This window comes from Microtus oregoni, unplaced genomic scaffold (assembly GCF_018167655.1).
Source record: "Microtus oregoni isolate MIOR12 unplaced genomic scaffold, Mior012 000006F_ref0000085, whole genome shotgun sequence".
Classification (NCBI taxonomy): domain Eukaryota; kingdom Metazoa; phylum Chordata; class Mammalia; order Rodentia; family Cricetidae; genus Microtus; species Microtus oregoni.
Genome location: NW_024543065.1, coordinates 58,841,951 through 58,861,029, shown reverse-complemented (window position 1 = coordinate 58,861,029; position 19,079 = coordinate 58,841,951). Strand labels below are relative to the sequence as shown.

Below are 19,079 nucleotides of genomic sequence, written 5' to 3'. Positions count from 1 at the left end.
AACAAAAAGAGGAGTGGGCCAGCAAAATAGGTCAGTGGGCAACGATACTTGATGCCAAGCCTGATGACCCTAGGTGGATCCCTGGGACCTCCATCCTCCATGAGGAAAGGAGAGAACCAACTCCTACAGATTGTCCTCCACATCCAGCTGAGGTACATTTACAAATCCACACACATACACTAAATAAATAAATAAATAAAGTAGGAGCTGGAGAGGTGGCTCAGCAGGTAAGAGCACTTGCTGCTCTTCCAGAGGACCTGGGTTCAGGTCCCAGCACCCACATGGTAGCTCACAACCGTCTGGAACTCCAGATCCAGGGGACCTGGTGCCTCGTGGGACTTCCATGAGCACCACACAGCCAAGTGATGTACAGACAAACAAAACACACAACAAATCAAAAATAAGCAAATCAATAAATGTGACTTTAAAGAGGGGGAGCCACTGCCTCTAGCGTTAAGTCTGGGGGAGCAGGGCTGGGGTCAGGAAGGATGAGGCGGGGACAGCTCTCCAGCAAGGAGAGTCAAGAATAACCTGAGTCCCAAATGCCACAGGGCCTTAGCAGAACATATGCAAGTACCTTTTGAGCCAGTGGAGACACAGACAGCCCTTGTCCTCACCAGGGAAAGGTGGCGATCTCACCAGAGGAAGGTGGTGATCTCACCCACCAGGGGACAGAGGCTAAGGTCATTGAAGAAAGATAAGAAGTAGAAAGGAGAAAACAGACCAGGAAGGGAAGCACCCCATGGAGGGGACTCAACATGGTGGAGGTGACTCTGGAGCCAAAAGGGGAGAGGGCATCGTGCCTCCTCCTCCTAGAGACCAGTTTCTCTCTACTGGACTCTTGGGACCAACATTACACTTAATGTTGCTACCAACTCCTCGAAGACAACAGGTTCCACCTTTCCAGGAACTTTCAGAAACATGAGGCCACTCCTACGTCTGTCCCCAAGCCCAAAATTAGGGTATATGCTCATGGAGGAAGGGGGAGGAGCAAGACGGGCAGACCCCCATTTTCTCTAGGAAGGAGCTAGTAGGACCCAGGCGTCGGGCTGCCTGGTCCCAGCTTTGTGGTGACAAGGGCCCCTTTGTACCCCCCTCCCCCGAGGGCAGGGAGGAGCTGGGCCCTGGAGGCAGGCGGCCCCTGGCACCCGGGGGGGAGAGGAGGGGCTGGCAAGTGGGGGCCTAGACCCTGGGAAGCCGAGGGACTGTGTGTGAGCTGGGCCAGCTGAGCAGAGGGCGCAGAAGCCAGACCATCCAAGTGAGTACTGAGGTAGAGATGGCTAAGGCGAAGGAGGGGCAAACCGCCCCCAGGGGGTCGGGAGCACTGGCAGCCAGGGCATGAGCAAGGCCAGGTATGCCAAGAAACTGAGGAGCGTCACCGTGAACTGGAGGGTCACTCCTTTGGAATGGGGCAGGGTGTCGCTTTGGAACGGACTGGGATCTCAATGGAGACAGGGTGGAGACAGCAACGGGGCACTGGGAAAAAGAGACAAGGGGACCTCGATCATGGGCACACCTCATGATGGAGGTGGCTTCCGCAGTGCCAGCTCCTCTGGGGTTCCCAAAATTGGGAGTGACGGGAGAGTGGTCTGGGCTGGGGGAGAAGGGAAGGTCGCAGAGCCATCAGACACTTGAAGCCACGGTGGGGGTGAGAGGGTGAGTGTGCGTGTTCCCCTCCCCCGTGGAGCCCTCTATATTAGTGCTCCTTGACTCTTTTTCATTATACTTCTCTAAAGAGATTTGCAGGTGTGTTTTTTTTTTTTTCCCCCTATCTCCACCCCTTTCTTGGGTTTGTTTCTGCTTGTTGAAATGGGGCCATGCGTAGCCCAGGCTAACTAACCTCCAACTTGCTAAAGGGGCCCAGGCTGGCTTTGAACTTCTGATCCTCCTGCCTCCTTTCCCGTGTTCTGAGTTGACAGGTGTGCTGTCACTTTGCCTGGCTTCGCCGCAGGAAATTTAACACTACAGATGTGGAATCTGTTTGTTTTACAAATACTAGCTTCTTTAGAAAACTTCAAATCATTGTCCTAGCTGAGACACCCCAAGACCACAGTTTGCCCCAGTAGAGAATGCACTGTGTGCACGCCCGTGACACCCATCTGCTTACAGTCATTGGTTGGCTCTCACCTCTGGGTATCTCCAGGTCCTTCCAGCCACAGCTGTGCTGTGTCCATAGGTGGAGAGCTCTGTAGTCACACCTCAGTGTGTGTGCAGGTCCTTGTGACTTGTGAGCGTGACAGTTAGAGCCATGACTGCCCACGCGTGCATGTCGAAGACCGAGGGCAGTCAGGTGGTCTCTGCATTGCCGATGCACAGACTCTTCTCTGTAGAAACAGGGTCGCCAGGTGGGGTTGTATCCGCGCGAATCGCCATTGTGTGAGTCTGTTCTTGCTGGCTGCCACATTTCCTACTAGCGTTCGCATGTTTCTGGCTGAACATCTGCATCAGTGGGAAGAGGGCAGTCAAGGCCGGGTGCGGGGAGTGGGGGGGGAGGCAGGGTGGGGAAGCAGCCACTTCAACATCCTGGCTCCAATCCCAAACGACCCACAGAGCAGCGGGGAACCAAGGGGCCATCACCTCTGGCCCTTTCTGGCCCCTCGTAGAGCTCAAACAGGAACGACCAAGTTTTCACTCATGCCCCACCTACCCTCAGGAGGTCCCTAGGATGGGGCACCCACACCCCCAAGGGAACAGGGCCCTTTTGTATTGGCCACTGGCCTCTGGTGAGGGTGGGGACACCCGGGGCCTGCTGCGGGTGGGAGAGGGCGGCAGGAATTCACACGGCATGCTGAGAATGCTGATACTGTGAAACCGAGTCATTGATGGTACCGGGTCCCTGCCTGCCACCCCCAGGCCTCATCTGCTCCTTCACCCCACTCACCACACGCTGCTCTCCCAAGCTCAGAGCTACCCCCCCCCCCCGCCCAGTTCTCCCACATCCCAGCTTTGGTGGGGGTGTTGTTATGGCGCAGTATCTTTGAGGCTGTGTGGGAGCATCCCGGGTATCCAGGGGTACCAGAGACCACAAGATTCTTCTTACAACAAGGACACAACCCATAGTACACACGGAAGAGCAGGGGGGATGGGTGCTAGGGCTCTCGCCCCCTAACTTGTGTCTGATTAGTGTTCTAGGCTGACTGGCCATTTCAAGTGGAATCAGGAGATATTCTCAACTCAGGGAGACTGAGGTAAGGGCTAAAATACCAATGTTTTCTAAAGCCTGACAACCCGCTTCTTACCGCAGAAGGAGTATTGGCTCTGTCTTTGCCTAGAACTCTGTGAGAGGTGAAGAAGCAGGACGATGGTGCTTAGATCATTGTTAACCTACCACTACCACCCAGAGACAGCACAGCTTGGCCACTAAGTCTGCAGACCAACTGTGGTGTGACGTTGGGCAAGCTTGGTACCCCTCTGGACTTTGGAGGTGACCAGTAATTGTACCTATCTCAAAGAGACCAGAGTTGAGCTATGAGAATGGCAGGCATGAGACAAACGGAGCCCTAAATGATCCAGCTGCCCACTGAAGAGCAGTTGTTCCTATTATTCTAGAGACATCTGGGGAGAAATGGAGGCAGGAATGAGGTGTCTGGGCCCCTGCTTGAGCTGGGTAACTTCAGGCAGCTTGCTTATATTTCAAGTCTGGGAGCTGAGCTTGGCTTGTGGCACCCCACTTTGACTAGCAGAATGTGGGGGATCATTGTAGAACAAGGCAGTGAGGTCTGGTATTTATAAATGTCAATAGCAGATAGCCTTGGCCCAGGCCCTCCATTTTGTGCCCTTGTCTTTTTTTTTTTTTTTTTTTTCAGGATATGTTTTCTTTGTAGCTTTGTAGATCGGGCTGGCTTCACAGAGATAGTGAGTTCTGGGATTAAAGGCCTGTGCCACTACCGCCTGGCTTCTGTGGCTCTTTTAAAACTCACTCTTAGCTGAGTGGTGGTGGCAGAGGCAGCCCACACCTTTAATCCCAGCATTTGGGAGGCAGAGGCAGATGACTCTCTGTGAGTTAGAGGGCAGCCTGGTCTACAGAGTAAGTTCCAGGAGAAACTGTCTCTGAAAAACAAACAACAACGCCAAAAACTCCTGTTCTTCTTCAGCCCTAGCTCGCTCACTTGCTGGACACCATGATATTCCTCACCACGCTGCCGCTGTTTTGGATAATGATCTCAGGTAATGGCCGGAGAGACGTGTCCCAGCCCCCACATTCCAGCCCAATGGCCCATGTTGGGCACTGTTGGAGATAATGAGTGGGCTCTCTCCCTCAGCTTCTGTGCTCCCCCCCCCATAGCTTCTCGAGGAGGCCACTGGGGTGCCTGGATGCCCTCGTCCATCTCAGCCTTCGAGGGCACATGTGTCTCCATCCCGTGCCGCTTTGACTTCCCCGATGAGCTCCGACCGGCTGTGGTACATGGCGTCTGGTACTTCAATAGTCCCTACCCTAAGAACTACCCACCCGTGGTCTTCAAGTCCCGCACACAAGTGGTCCACGAGAGCTTCCAGGGCCGCAGCCGTCTGTTGGGAGACCTGGGTCTCCGTAACTGCACCTTGCTTCTCAGCACACTCAGCCCCGAGTTGGGGGGCAAGTACTATTTCCGTGGGGACCTGGGCGGCTACAACCAGTACACCTTCTCAGAGCACAGCGTTCTGGACATCATCAGTGAGTTAGTCCCCCAGCGCTGGGTGGGCTCTGAGGGGCTACAGCAAGGCTGGGTGGGCGTCCTCAGCCCTGTGCCGCCAGTTTTGAATGCAGGACCCAAAAGAGGTTGATTTAAGTGGGTGCAAACCCCAATGCCCACGTGGGTCACATGGATGACAGCCATAAACAAATCGGGCCTTGAGTAGTCTGGCTGCCCTCTGAGGTTGCTCTTATTCTTCTAGAGACATCTAGAGCTAAAGACAGAGGGGACCTGGGGTCAGGGGTGAGGCCTGTAGATGCCTCTTTGGTTGGATGACTTTGGGTACCTTGATTAAGTTTTCTGGGCCTTGGTTTCCTCGTGTGAAATGATACCGGGAACAGCAGGCACAGCGGGGGGTGCACGGTTTGAAGGCTGGGAGCTGTTTGCAGTACCAGATCTAATCTCTGGCTGGTAGATGCAGGACCGTAGCTGTCAGGCACACTGTTTGCCATAGAAACCAACATCAGAGGTTTCGGGTTAATGGCTGAATTCTTGTACTGGTTTTGCATGGTTCTATTCCTAATACGACAGAGAGAGGCAGGTGGGATCACAAAATAATTCAGTGGATAGTGGTGCCTGCCCCGAAGTCTGACAACACAGATCAAGGATGTAGCTCTGTGGTACAGTGTTGACTACATGCATGAGGTCAAGCCTCAAAACTGTGGAGGAGAAAAAGAGAGAAAGAAAAGGGAAAACCATCTGCTGGCAGCTATGGCCAGGTTTGGTGATTAAAATAGAGGCCCCTACCTGGCTTCAGGGACTCCCACTGCCCGATCCATGAGAGGCCTCCCTAATTAGAGTTCTTAGGTTAGGTTTTCCAGCAGCATTTGGTCTTTGTGGGTAGCCCTAACACAGAAAGGAACCACGCCACACACACAGCACAGCAGAGTATCTGTTTATCACACACCCAAATCATGCACAGAGGCCCACAAAACAGGCCAGCTCCCCGTCCCTGTGATACACCTGTCTTAATGTGCTTTCTACTGCTGTGATAAACACAGGGACCAAAGGCACCATGGGAGGGCGGAGGGTATTACAGTTGATGTCAGGTCAGAGTCCACCACTGCAGGAAGCCAGAGCAGGGACTCCAGGCCTCCTGGAGGCAGGACCTGAAGCGGAGACCACAGAGGATTGCTGCGAGGATTGCTGCCTACTGGCTTGCTCCTCAGTCTCACACTCGGAAGCTTTTCTCATACCTTCCAGGCCCGCTTGCCCAAAGATGCCACAGCCCACAGTGGCGAAATCCTCCCTCACCAATCGTCGATCAGGGAAAGCTTCACAGCCTTACCTGCAGGCCCATCCATCCGACAGAGCCATTTTCTCATCTGAGGTTCCTCTTCCCAGATGACTCAAGTTGACACAAAGCCAGCCAGGACAATATCATATCCTCACACATATGCACGGCACCCTGCCAACTGCTCCCCCTCCCCCACCCAACCCCTCAGGTAGGGGGTGCATACAGAGAGGAATCCAGAGAGGAATCTAATAAAATAGAACCCACAGATGCCACCAAAGCAGGGGACAAAGTCTGAAGCCCAATTTAATGCTGCCTGAGCTGTGGCCTCGGCGTCTTCATAGGCAAAGTGAACATAGCAATAGCGCCCTTTTAGTACTGTTGAGCTTTATTTTAGGGTCCTGATATGCTCTGTGAAGTGCTTAGGGCCGGCGTGGTGTGGGTAGGAAGGTGACCAACACCAGGGGAGAGAGAGCTGTGGGGGCATTGGGGGGATAAAGTCCCAGGAGTGGAGCCGGATAAGGCGGGTATGATTTCAGCCTGAGATTGCTTCCAGAACCTTCCTTTTTCTCTACCTCATACACAGACACCCCCAATATCGTGGTGCCCCCGGAGGTGGTGGCCGGAAGTGAAGTGGAAGTCAGTTGCATGGTGCCAGACAACTGTCCAGAGCTGCGCCCGGAGCTTAGCTGGCTGGGCCATGAGGGGCTGGGGGAGCCCACTGTGCTGGGTCGACTGCGTGAGGATGAAGGCACCTGGGTGCAGGTGTCGCTGCTACACTTCGTGCCCACTAGAGAGGCTAATGGCCACCGGTTGGGCTGCCAGGCCGCCTTCCCCAATACCACCTTGCAGTTCGAGGGCTACGCCAGCCTGGATGTCAAGTGTGAGCCTGGGTGCGGGTGGGGGCAGGGGCGGGGCCTGGAAGAGACAGGACGGGGAGTGGCCGGGTAGGGAGAATGTAAGAGGGGCTTGGGTGGGTATGGACTAGGGCGGGGCCTTGTTGGTGGGCGGTGTATTGGGGTGGGACCTGTCTAGTGGGTGAGACCTGGAGGGTAGGGTTTGGGGCGGGACCCAGGCTGTTTGAGCAGGCTGGGAGGGATGAGGGTCTGGGGTGAAGTTAGGTCTGGTTGGTGGGTCCCAAGGTGCAGGACCCGATGAAGGGGCCTGTAAAGTGGGACCTGGGCTGGTGGAGGGGTCCGGATCTGACCCTGACCTTTTGCCTTATCCCGGGCCTCAGACCCCCCCGTGATTGTGGAGATGAATTCATCTGTGGAGGCCATTGAGGGCTCCCATGTCAGCCTGCTCTGTGGGGCTGACAGCAACCCGCTGCCTCTGTTGACTTGGATGCGGGATGGGATGGTGTTGAGGGAGGCAGTGGCTGAGAGCCTGTACCTGGATCTGGAGGAGGTGACACCAGGGGAGGACGGCGTCTACGCCTGCCTGGCAGAGAATGCCTATGGCCAGGACAACCGCACGGTGGAGCTGAGCGTTATGTGTGAGTCCCCCTACCCGGGGTACCCATACACCCTTTCAGGGAACAGACATCGGGAAGGCGCCACTCTCAGAGGGACCAGCTTTAAACACCAGGGGCTTTTTTACATTTTAAAATAAGGACAGTTGCAGCTAAAGTTTTTTTTAACATGAATTTAATTTTTATTTGTGTGTGCGTGGGGGTGGGTAGCTCGTACATGCCGGGATGTCTATCGTGTGGAGGTTCAGTCCTGGTCTTCTATCATATGGGTCCCAGGGATTCAGCTCAGGTCATCCAGCAGGCTTGACTGCAAGCTTCCTTACTGGCTGAGCCATCTGGCTGGCCCCGGTTGTAGTTTAATGGGAAGACTGAGGGGACCCCAGGTGTCAATCAGCCCATGGCATGGACCTGGTTGTGATAAGAGATGGACACCGTTAGAGCGGGCCACTCAACTGGGAAGCAAGCACAGGTCATTCGCGCATGTCTTCATTCATTCATTCACAAATATGTATTGGGGCACAGTGCCCAGGGCTGGGGATAATAAAGACAGTGCCAGCCAATGTTCACTCAGCACTTCCTGGCTGCTTCATACACATGCTCTTTGCCCTGGCATCCCCTACGCCTTCTGCTCAGCTCCCTCAAGCCTTTCTTCCCCATCCTCCTTAGAACCATGGCCCTCTGATTCCTCCTCCGTAAGCATTTGCTTTTTAAGCCCAAGTCCTCTGGCTGAAAATGTGCCTGATTTCCTTACACAGCACCTTCCCACAAGGGCCTTGCTCGGCAGTGCCTGGCACTCGTAAGGGTCTCATCCCATGTAGATGTTCACCCCTGTTCTATGAAGCTGGAATTCCTAAGCTCATCTTCAAGATGGGAAAAGTGAGTCCCAGAGTTAAGATACGAGTCTGCATTGCTGGGAAGGAGTAGGTAGTGCTAGCATCCAACGACAAACTCCCAGGTCACAAATGTAATTCCAACGTTCAGGAGGCGGAGACAGGAAAATTGCCCTAAATTCAAGGCCAACCTGGACTATATAGTGAGGTAAAAGGCCAGCTAGGGCAAGAGCCTGTCTCAAAAGCAAATGAATAAATAAACAGCATTTTTTAAAAAAATTAAAAAGGTACAGGTTCTCTGCATACAGAACGGCAATTCATGTAAATAAGACAGCCAGGAATGGATGCTGTAGATCTGAGGTGTCACCGGTCACATTTAGTGGTGGGAACTGGCCAGCAAATAGAAGAGTTCCCATGGGTTCTGGTATTTTGTCTCCCCCCAGATGCACCTTGGAAGCCCACAGTGAATGGGACGGTGGTGGCCGTAGAAGGGGAGACGGTCTCCATCCTGTGCTCCACACAGAGCAACCCGGACCCCATTCTCACCATCTTCAAAGAGAAGCAGATCCTGGCCACAGTCATCTATGAAAGTCAGCTGCAGCTGGAACTCCCTGCAGTGACGCCCGAGGACGACGGCGAGTACTGGTGTGTGGCTGAGAACCAGTACGGCCAGACAGCCACTGCCTTCAACCTGTCTGTGGAGTGTGAGTGCCCCTCCCCCACGGCTTCCACCACAGGGCTCAGTGGGGACACCTGGGTGATTGGGAGGCACCCATGCATCCCACCAGGGCCTGCTTTGCCTGACCCTGCTCCCTGAGAAGGATGGGGAACGGCAGGGAAGCTGAATCCATGCTAACTGCATTCTGGGAGTAGGGGGAGGAGCTTTTGACCAAGGGCGAGGTTCAGTATCTTGTGGTCACTGCCCATCTGTACAATTAAAATGGTAACTCTGCAATTTGTCCGTTGGAGAGTATTGCTAGGTACCAGACATTGTTGGAGATGCTTTGTGCAGGGTTCCATTTCATTTTCATGACATCAATGCCCACCTTACAGAGAAGGAAACTGAGGCCCGGAGAGATTAGGACACTTGCCCAAGGCCATGCAGCTAAGAAAGAGCAGATTTTGAGAATCAGACCGAGGCAGCCTTGCTCTACTCGGCACTGCTTAGGCTCTACTGCCCTGAGCTCATGCACCGACTGAGCTGTTGCAATGTGCGCTGGAGTGGCGGGGGATGGGGACAGGGAGCCGCCAAGCTTATTAGCAGACACAGCACAGGCAGGGGGATGCTAAGGACACGTGTATAAGCCAATGCCTTTTTTTTTCTTTTTTTCCTCTTTTTTTTTTTTTTTTTTTTTTTTGGTTTTTCGAGACAGGGTTTCTCTGTGGCTTTGGAGCCTGTCCTGGAACTAGCTCTGTAGACCAGGCTGGTCTCGAACTCACAGAGATCGGCCTGCCTCTGCCTCCCGAGTGCTGGGATTCCTCTTTTTTTTTTATTGATATTTATTGAGCTCTACATTTTTCTCTGCTCCCCTCCCTGCCTCTCCCCTCCCCCCTTCAATCCTCCCCCAAGGTCCCCATGCTCCCAATTTACTCAGGAGATCTTATCTTTTTCTACTTTCTAGTTCTCATGTAGATTAGATCTATGTAAGTCTCTCTTAGTGTCCGCATTGTTATCTAAGTTCTCTGGGATTGTGGTTTATAGGCTGGCTTTCTTTGCTTTGTGTTTAAAAACCACCTATGAGTGAGTACATGTGATAATTGTCTTTCTGTGTCTGGGTTACCTCACTCAAAATAATGTTTTCTAGCTCCATCCATTTTCCTGCAAAATTCAAGCTGTCGTTATTTTTTCTGCTGTGTAGTACTCCATTGTGTAAATGTACCACATTTTTCTTATCCATTCTTTGATCGAGGGGCATTTAGGTTGTTTCCAGGTTCTGGCTATGACAAACAAAGCTGCCATGAACATAGTTGAACACATGTCCTTGTGGCGCGATTGAGCATCCTTTGGATATATACCAAAAAGTGGTATTACTGGGTCTTGAGGAAGTTTGTTTCCTAATTTTCTGAGAAATCACCACACTGACATCCAAAGGGGTTGTACCAGCTTGCATTCCCACCAGTAATGCAGAAGTGTTCCCTTTCCCCCACAACCTTGTTAGCTAATGTCTTGAGAGTGAAAGTAATTATTACACAGCCAACTAGCACCTGGCCTGACTTCACTGAGGACCGCTTCCCCCACTCCGCCCAATCCTATGCCTGTCTTCACTATAGGAGGTAGCAGCCAAATCCCAGGTTTGACACCTCTTCCTCCTGCTTTCCAAGAATTTCCCAACAACAGAGGCCATGTTCTTTTTTTTTTAAAATATTTATTTACTTATTATGTATACAATATTCTGTCTGTGTGTATGACCGCAGGCCAGAAGAGGGCACCAGACCCTGTCACAGATGGTTGTGAGCCACCATGTGGTTGCTGGGAATTGAACTCAGGACTTTTGGAAGAGCAGGCAATGCTCTTAACCTCTGAGCCATCTCTCCAGCCCCCCAGAGGCCATGTTCTTGTTCCAGTTCCCAAGTTTCTTCCTCAGCTTTGCGTGACTTATAGAACTGACCTCTAAACTGTACCTCTTTAACAGTGCTGAGGACGGACCCCAGGGCCTTATGCTTGTGGAGCAATGCCCCCAGTCCCCCACTGGGGGATTCTAGGCAGAGGCTCTACCACTGACCAATTGCTCCCAGCCCCCCAACTGGTAGATTCTAGGCAGGGGCTCTACCACTGAACCACACCCCTAGCCCCCCACTGGGGGATTCTAGGCAGGGGCTCTACCACTGAACCACACCTCCATGCCCAAAGCTCCTTCTGCAAAAAGAGACAACAAAAACACCTCATAGCTAAGATGACTGAGGATGAAAGGAATGTGTCCAATGCACTCCTAGATATCACTGTCTTGTCCCATTGGCTCTTCCTCGGGACTCAAGCCTGGGACTGCAGCCAAAGCTTTGCATGCTTCCTCTGCTAGATGCTTTATCTATACAGATGTGAGCACTTGGCTGGGATGCTAAGAACTTCATTCCTGCTCATTCGCTTACCTGTCTTTGGAGTCCCATAGCCTCTTGTGAGCAAACAGCACCTCTCCTTCTCCAGGGACTGGGGATGTAGCTCCATTGGTAGCACACTTGGTGAGCATGTATGAAGCCCTGGGTTGCATCCCCAGTGCTGCATAAGCCAGGTAGGTTGGCATCCCACCCCCAATTCCAGCAGTCAGGAGGTGGAGGGAGAAGAATCAGAAGTTACCCTTGGCTACCTAGGGAGCCTGAGGCCAGCCTGGATATCTTAGTTTGTGTGTGTGTGTGTGTGTGTGTGTGTGTGTGTGTGTGTGTTTGTGTGTTGATACAATACTCTCCTGAAAGCAAGTTAGGGGAGACATGTTTGTTTAGCTTGTGTTTCCAGGCTACAGCCGGTCATTGCGGGGCTATCATGTTAACAGGAACTTGAAGGAGCTGGTCCCGACACATCCACAGTCAAGAGCAGAGAGCGATGAGTTAACGCCAAGCTCAGTTCTCTCTCTGCTGTTCATTCAGTGTGTGTCAGGGCATGGATGACCCCTTGAACCGATGTTGTTCGCTTTCGAGTCATGCCCACAGGCCAGCTTACTCTAGACAGGCCCTCACTGAGACTCCCGCCCAGGTAATTCCACAGTGCTGACCACTATCACACTGGGGTACCCAGGATTCTGACTCAAAAACCCAAACCCTGACACCTAAGTTCCCCCTCCATCTTTACTTTCCCATCTCGAAGGCTCCCTGGCCACACACAGCCAGTAGATGGCAGAATTGCGTTGCCAAAGCCACGCACCCCCAAGGCTCATACAGTTATTCTGAAACTTTTGAGGAGCTGAAAAGAGAGTGAACACACACACTGTTAGGGTGCCGGCACTCTGGCGTCTGGAGTGGGCACTTGTCGGCAGCGTGTTGGCTGTGATGTCCCGAACGCCAGCATTTCAGAAACGTTCCTTTAGTTCAGGTTCGGTGTCACTCATTTCCTCTGGGCTGAGCTATTGATCAGCGAGCAGAGTGTGGACCGGGCTTGGCTGTAGCATTGCAGGCTTAGAGACATGCGCAGTGAGGCTCCAGCTGGAAGGACCCGTCTCCGGTGCAGATCCATCTGCTCCTGTGACTTTCTGCCCATTGCTGTTACTGGCCCACTCCTCTAGGTTTGGGAATGGGCGGAGTCAGTGAGCTGAAGGTCTTTTGCCTGTGTGAACAGATTTGGGTCAGAAGTCACTCAGTACCAGCACTTGGTCTAGAACCAGCAGAGAGGTGTCAGATAGTTCATGACAGATGAACATAGTTTTTTCTTTTTCTAATTCTTTGGCTTTTGTTAATGATTTATTTTATTTTTATTTGATGTACATTGGTTGCTACATGTATGTATGTATGTGTGAGGGTACTGGATCGCCTGGAACTTGAGTTACAGACAGTTATGAGCTGTTGTGCGGGTGCTGGAAATTGGACCCAGGACCTCTAGGAGAGCAGCCATTGCTCTTAACTGAGTCATCTCTCCAGGCCCTGGATGAGCATAGTTTTAAAAGCATACTTTAGGGGCCGGGGAGATGGCTTGGTGTGTTATATGCTTTCTGTACAAGCGTGAGGACCTGAGTTCATGAAAGAAGAAGAAGAAGAAGAAGAAGAAGAAGAAGAAGAAGAAGAAGAAGAAGAAAGCCAAGGCAGGCTCCTGCAATCTTACTACTGGAAGCAGAGACAGGAGGAGTCCAGGGACTTGGTGGCCAATTGGTGACCTCCAGTATTCGTTCTTTTTGTTTGTTTTGTTTTCCTCGACAGGGTTTCTCTGTGGCTTTGGAGCCTGTCCTGGAACTCACTCTGTAGACCAGGCTGGCCTCGAACTCACAGAGTTCATTTAACTGCATCATTTAACTGGTCATGGTGACACAAGCCTGGCAATCCCAGCACTTGGGAGATGGAAAACCACAGCGAATTCCAGGCTATTCAGAGTTACATAACAAGGCTCTGTCTCAAAACAAAACAAAACAAAATGAAAACAAACGAGTAAAAAGCATTACTCAATGTTCTAGTATAACTTCTATTCTGAAAAAATGAAAGGAAAAAAAAAAACCACCCTAGACTAAATGTGGAATCAGAGCTATGGAAGCAAGGCTCAACCATGTAAGCTTGGGAGGAGAGGGTTGTTGGTGGTAATGAGAAAGGGGATGGGGATTCAAGGAGTCTCCAGGTGAGGAAGCAAGTTGGGGAGCATCATCAGGGCCAGGGGAAAGGGAGGAAAGCTGCCGAAGGACGCTGTAGCTTGGAGGGGTCAAATAGCCAGAGCCCATAGGTCCCTTTTGGAAAACTTCACCCCCCAACCACGATGAGAGTCCATGGCCAAAGTTAGAGATGGCGCAGGTGGGAGAACATGGCTGTTCTGTCCCTATACCAAGGCTGGAGTCACCTCAAAGGTCAAAGGTAGAGACAGGAGGGTCTCACAGGGAATATCTCAAACACCCGGGCTAATATGGGTCCAGATTCCCAAGAAGGAGTCCTTGGATTTTATGGTGGTCCATGTAAGGTATCTATTAGGAGAACTTGTGTGCGGGGGAGGGGGCTATGACCCCCCATAGTGTGCAGAGTGAGAAACGAGTATCCTTCTGAGGTGCCTGCCATTTCAGACTCGACTCTCTATCTCTCTCTTAAATCTCCCCATGACTGTCATCAAGCACAGGAGGTCTGATGGTGTGTACAGTGTGGGGATGTTGGTTTAGACTGGTGTACTTGCTTGTTTGAGGCAGGGTCTCACTCTAGAGCCCTGGCTGGTCTGGAACTCTCTAAGTAGGCCAGGCTGGCCTCGAACTTACTGAGGTCCACCTGCCTCTGCCTCGCCAGTATTGGAATTAAAGGCAGGCATGCACTATCATACCCAGCTCTGGTTAGTATATTTCAGCGCTTCGGGACAATCTAAGGACTTTGCCAGGGGCTGTGAAATCCCATGTTGCTGCTGGATCGTGTTCAGTCTGAAGGGACAACTTGTAGTGGGCAGGGTTACAGAGGGATTGAGAGTCCATGTTTCTAGGCCAGGACTACACAGAGCTAGCCCGCCCACCTTTGGACACCCTGGACTTGCCCCTACCAAGGCGTTCTGGAGGCCTGGTCTCACCCTCAGCCTTGGTTTTTAATCTTGCAGTTGCTCCCATAATCCTTCTGGAGTCCCACTGTGCCGCGGCCAGAGACACAGTGCAGTGCCTGTGTGTGGTGAAATCGAACCCAGAACCCTCCGTGGCATTTGAGTTGCCTTCCCGGAACGTGACTGTGAATGAGACGGAGAGGGAGTTCGTGTATTCGGAACGCAGCGGCCTCCTACTCACCAGCATCCTTACGCTAAGGGGGCAGGCCCAGGCCCCACCCCGGGTCATCTGCACCTCCAGGAACCTCTATGGCACCCAGAGCTTAGAGCTGCCCTTCCAGGGAGCACGTGAGTGATGTGATCTGGGAGTGGGAGCCACAGGGCTGGGCCTCTTGGATCTGCCCCACTCCAATTCCTGCTGATGATCAGGCCGTTAACCATGGGCCAATCATGTAGACTGATAAAACAGCAAAAGATGTTATCCAGACTTGTCACCCCAGCTATTGGGAGGCCGAGTCAAAGGATTATGAGTTCTAAGCTTGCTTAGGCAACTTACTAAGATTGCAAGTGGCTCGGGGGTAGAGCATGTGCCTAGAATCCTCCAGTGAGGGGCTGGGGGCTTGGCTCAGTGGTAGAGCCCCTGCCTAGAATCCCCCAGTGAAGGGTTGGGGCCCAAGGAGCAAGCATTTGCTTAATACTTGGGTGTACATGGAGTTCAAACTCCAGTACTAAGAAAGCTCACTTTGTATCCGGTGAGCAGAGGCTGCCTAAAAGTTTGGTCTCTGACTCCCTGGGGTGTCCTGACAGCCCAGGCATCCTCAGGTCTATCCATAGGCCTGAGAGTTCTTGCCCCTTCTCTGTCCCTAGACCGACTGATGTGGGCCAAAATCGGGCCCGTGGGTGCCGTGGTCGCCTTTGCCATCCTGATTGCCATTGTGTGCTATATCACCCAGACCCGCAGAAAGTGAGTACGCTGGTCTGGAGACGTGGAGACTCCAGGCAGGGTCGGGGGAGACTGTGGGAGGCTGGGATGAGCAAGCCAGGTAGTTCTGTGTGCGTGGGCAGGACAGATGCTGTACTGGGAAGTCTCCCAGGGATGCTCGGCCATGTTGTATGCTGCAGCCTCCTGGCCTGTTTGAAGCTCTCCGCCTGTGAGCAAGCCCAGGCACCCTGGAAGCAGCTAGAAAGGGAGGCACTCGAGTGTGGGGAGAGGGTGACCCAGGAGTCCCCAGTAAAACTGATGTGTCACGCCTCCCTGCAGAAAGAACGTCACAGAGAACCCCAGCTTCTCGGCGGGGGACAACCCTCACGTCCTGTACACCCCCGAATTCCGAATCTCTGGGGCACCTGATAAGTATGAGGTGAGAGCCACACCGCTGTGGCTCCTGGTTAGCTAGGGAATGTCACAATGTCGAGGTTGCCAAGGTTGGGGGGGGGAGGGGCGGTGAAGTCAGAGCAGAAGGGAGGCCAGCCTCATGGGCGGTGTTTGGAGGGCTGGTTTGGAGGGGAGGAGGTACCTTGGAGGCTCCAGAGGGCTGGAGAGGTGGGGCCTGGGTAGCCTCGCCCTCCTGGCCTGTGCCTGTGACTTCATTTCCTTCTTCAATAGTCCAGAGAGGTCTCTACCCGGGAAAGTCACTGAGAGCCCCAGGAGGTAGGTTCCAGGGGCCTCAGTGTGTCAGCCTCTGGGCCCTAACCGGGACTTCGGGCTGGTGTGCTTGTGTGTGTGTCCCAGTCAGGCATCTGTGGCGCTCTTTGGTTAATCCCAGCCTCGCTCAGCAGCCCTGGCCTTGTCTAGTCTGTCCCTCCGCTGTTTTCCTTTTTTCTGTCTGTGGCCACTGTCCTACTGTGTGTCTAGATGCTGATGGGGTGGGAGTAGAGAGCTGGGGAAGTGGGGGGTCACACCCTCAGGATCTCCTCAATGAGGAGACCTCATGCCACATCCACAGAGATAAAGATTTATCTTCTCCCCTCCATAGAGCAACTTGGAAACTTCCCATAAGGGTGGTCCCACCAAGATATAATCTAGAGAGGTGTTCTGGGTTAAATCCTGCACCCTAAGGTTACTTTCTCAAAGAGGGCTTCCTGGAGCCTGGAATTCCTAGGCGAATGTCAAGGTTCGCAATCAGAAGATAGCAGTGTTAGGAGGTGCCGGTGCTTGCAAAGGCCCCTACCCTGAATGGGACTCTGTGACTGTGGAACTCCCTGAGCTGGTGGCCCTGAAGAAAGGGGTGCCAGGGCCCCAGGCTTTGCATGGGGAAGTCAGAAAGAACTCTGCTGATGACTATCTTCTCCCCTCCATAGAGCAAGAGGCGCCTGGGATCTGGGAGGAGGCTGCTGGGCCTTCGGGGGGAGCCCCCAGAGCTGGACCTCAGTTATTCCCACTCAGACCTGGGTAAACAGCCCACCAAGGACAGCTACACCCTGACAGAGGAACTGGCTGAGTACGCCGAAATCCGAGTCAAGTGAAGCTGGGGGGCTGGCCCTGTGGCTCACCCCCTCATCAGGACCTTCGCTGGCCCCCACTGGCTGTGGGCTCCCTTCCTCTTGAAAGTGGTAGGGGTGAGGGCAGGAAGGGGCAGGGCAGGAGATAGTGAGGTCCTGGGAGTCTGGCCTCCCCCTCCTTCCCAGCTGTTCCTCCATGTCAACATACCATGCCCATATTACAGCTCCCCTCTACCCCCCTTTTAACCTCAGCTGTTTAGAGGGGTGTTCTGTCTGTCCATGTTATTTATTGCAGTCCCTTTCCTTGTCTCCTGTTCCCCTACCTAGCCCTGGGACCTGTACAAAAGGGACATAAAATAAATGTCCTAATGTCGCATACCAGTCTAGACCCATCCTTTGGAGGAAAGGGTGTATCAGTTCTTTTTCCCATGACAGCAGCAAAATACTAGGCAAAAACAACTTTGGTAGTTACGTTTCTGCAACTGTGAGAGAATCTCATGACCAAAAGCAACTTAGGGAAAAAAGGGTTTGTTCTTTTATTTGCTTTGAAAGCTTTATTCATCTTCATTTTATGTGTATGTGTGTTTTACATGTGTGTATGTGGGGTCTGCAGAGTCAGAAGAGGCCATCAAATCCCCCCTGAACTGGAGTCACAGGCAATTGTGAGCTGTGGTGTGTGTGCTGGGAATTGAACCTGGGTCCTCTAGATGAGCAGTGAGTGCTCTTAACCACTGAGCCATCTCTCTAGCCCCAAGAAAGGGCTTCTTTTGGCTTATGGTTCCAGCATAGAGTTCATCATGGTAAGAGACACTTGGCAGCAGACATGATGGCAGGAGCAGGAAGCTGGCTGGTCACATTGTTTTCCACACACAGGAAACGGAGAGAGAGTGACAACAGGAAGTGGGGCAAGGCTCCACTAAGGCTCTCCATCACCTCCACAAACAGCATCACCAACTGGGGACCAAGTGTCCAAGTCCATGAGCCTATGGGGAACTGTTTTCATTCACATCACCCCAGCAGCTTAAAGTTATTTTGGCTCCTGGTTTGAGGGTACAGTCCATCATGGCAGGGAAGGCACGGCAGTGGGAACCCGAGGTGGCTGCTCATATTACAGTCGGTCAGGAAGCAGTTTCTTTTCATCCAGCCCAGGACCACAACCCACGGTGTGACGCTATCACATTCAGGGTAGGTTGTCCCCCCTCGGTTAAACCTTCTGGGAATTCCTCGTAGCTCTATCTAGAGGTGTGTCTCCTAGGCGATTCTAAAGCGAGTCACGCTGACATTGAAGAGGAACCACCATGGGCATCGGCCATCTTGTGTCTGGAATGATCTCAGAGCTTTTCTTTTCTCTCTTCTGGGCCCTGTGTGGGGGCAAGATCCTGAGCTCACAACTGGCAAGCCACAGACTCGTCCTGGTCTGCCGCCTGGATGTCATCTAAGGATCATGCAGGCTCCCCATATGCCTCAGTCCCCACCACTCCTGGCAGCCAGCACCCTGCTGGCTTTACCTAACCCTCCCTTACTCTGTGGCCCTTGCAGTTAAGGTGGGAACCATAGACAGACCTAGCATCTCACAGGTGTGTGTTGGCTGCACTGAGGTCCCTCACCACTACACTGCACTTCAAGCCTTCAGCTTTCCAAACAAATGTTAGGTCCCAGTTGTATACTGAACCCCTTTACAAAGACAGGGCTGTGCTGAGAAGGGCTGAGACCCCCAGGAAAAGGGCTGTGAAATGTGTGTGACTATTTATGGGGAGATGCAGGCAGACATTTATACACCCTCGATAGGGCGGCCGGGACAGACCAAATGATCTGACCCCAGCTCAGTGAATCGAGTTACTCAAAGACAACTGCACCCCTGAACAATCCATCCCAGCACAGGCCGTGTCTCACAAAAGCTGGATTGTCTCAAGACTTGGAGGCAGCATGACTGGGCAGAGAGTCTCCTCTCCCCAACAGCTGCTACTGCTCTATAACCTTGGGGGGAGGGGGCTCGGAAAGCCAGCAGCATTTGGATTTGGGAACTTATTAGAAAGGCAAATTCATCCCCTTCCCTACCCCTACTGTAAGACTCAAACGTGGCTGCTCTCTGCGAAAGCTGATGGTCTCCGGTGTTGGAAGAGCAGGAGTATCTGAGCCTGGGAGGTTTAAGTAGCTTCTTTGAATCTCCCCATTCGTTGGTACCTGTAGAGTCCAGTTTTGAGTCACAAGCTCTGTGTCTTTGGCCACTCTATCACCACTGGGCTACCCTGACACTTTGGTTTGAACCACTAGCAATGCACAGGGTCCTGGGTCT

General features: G+C 52.7%; 1 protein-coding gene across 3 annotated transcripts; it reads left to right on the top strand.

The window, feature by feature from the left end:
• The first annotated feature begins 1,197 nt into the window (after positions 1–1,197).
• Mag (myelin associated glycoprotein) lies at positions 1,198–17,154 on the top strand. Of its 3 annotated transcripts, XM_041653235.1 has the most exons (12): positions 1,278–1,352; positions 3,125–3,188; positions 4,095–4,167; positions 4,286–4,654; positions 6,494–6,790; positions 7,145–7,402; positions 8,652–8,912; positions 14,402–14,689; positions 15,209–15,305; positions 15,603–15,702; positions 15,948–15,992; positions 16,643–16,779. In XM_041653235.1, exons 3-11 carry the CDS (start codon positions 4,122–4,124, stop codon positions 15,978–15,980), a joined length of 1,749 nt encoding a protein of 582 aa, XP_041509169.1. In that variant the 5' UTR covers positions 1,278–1,352; positions 3,125–3,188; positions 4,095–4,121; the 3' UTR covers positions 15,981–15,992; positions 16,643–16,779. The 3 variants fall into 3 exon arrangements, with proteins under 3 accessions (XP_041509168.1, XP_041509169.1, XP_041509167.1); XM_041653234.1 differs by lacking the exons at positions 1,278–1,352; positions 15,948–15,992 and adding an exon at positions 1,198–1,258 and having other exon boundaries at positions 16,643–17,154; XM_041653233.1 differs by lacking the exon at positions 15,948–15,992 and having other exon boundaries at positions 1,280–1,352; positions 16,643–17,154.
• The last annotated feature ends 1,925 nt before the right edge of the window (positions 17,155–19,079 follow it).

Coding starts and splice junctions, on each gene's coding strand:
- Mag (XM_041653234.1), top strand. CDS start 4,122: ATGATATTCCTCACCACGCTGCCGCTGTTTTGGATAATGATCTCAG. Junction 4,168..4,285: donor GTTTTGGATAATGATCTCAG/GTAATGGCCGGA, acceptor CCCCCCCCATAG/CTTCTCGAGGAGGCCACTGG. Junction 7,403..8,651: donor GGTGGAGCTGAGCGTTATGT/GTGAGTCCCCCT, acceptor GTCTCCCCCCAG/ATGCACCTTGGAAGCCCACA.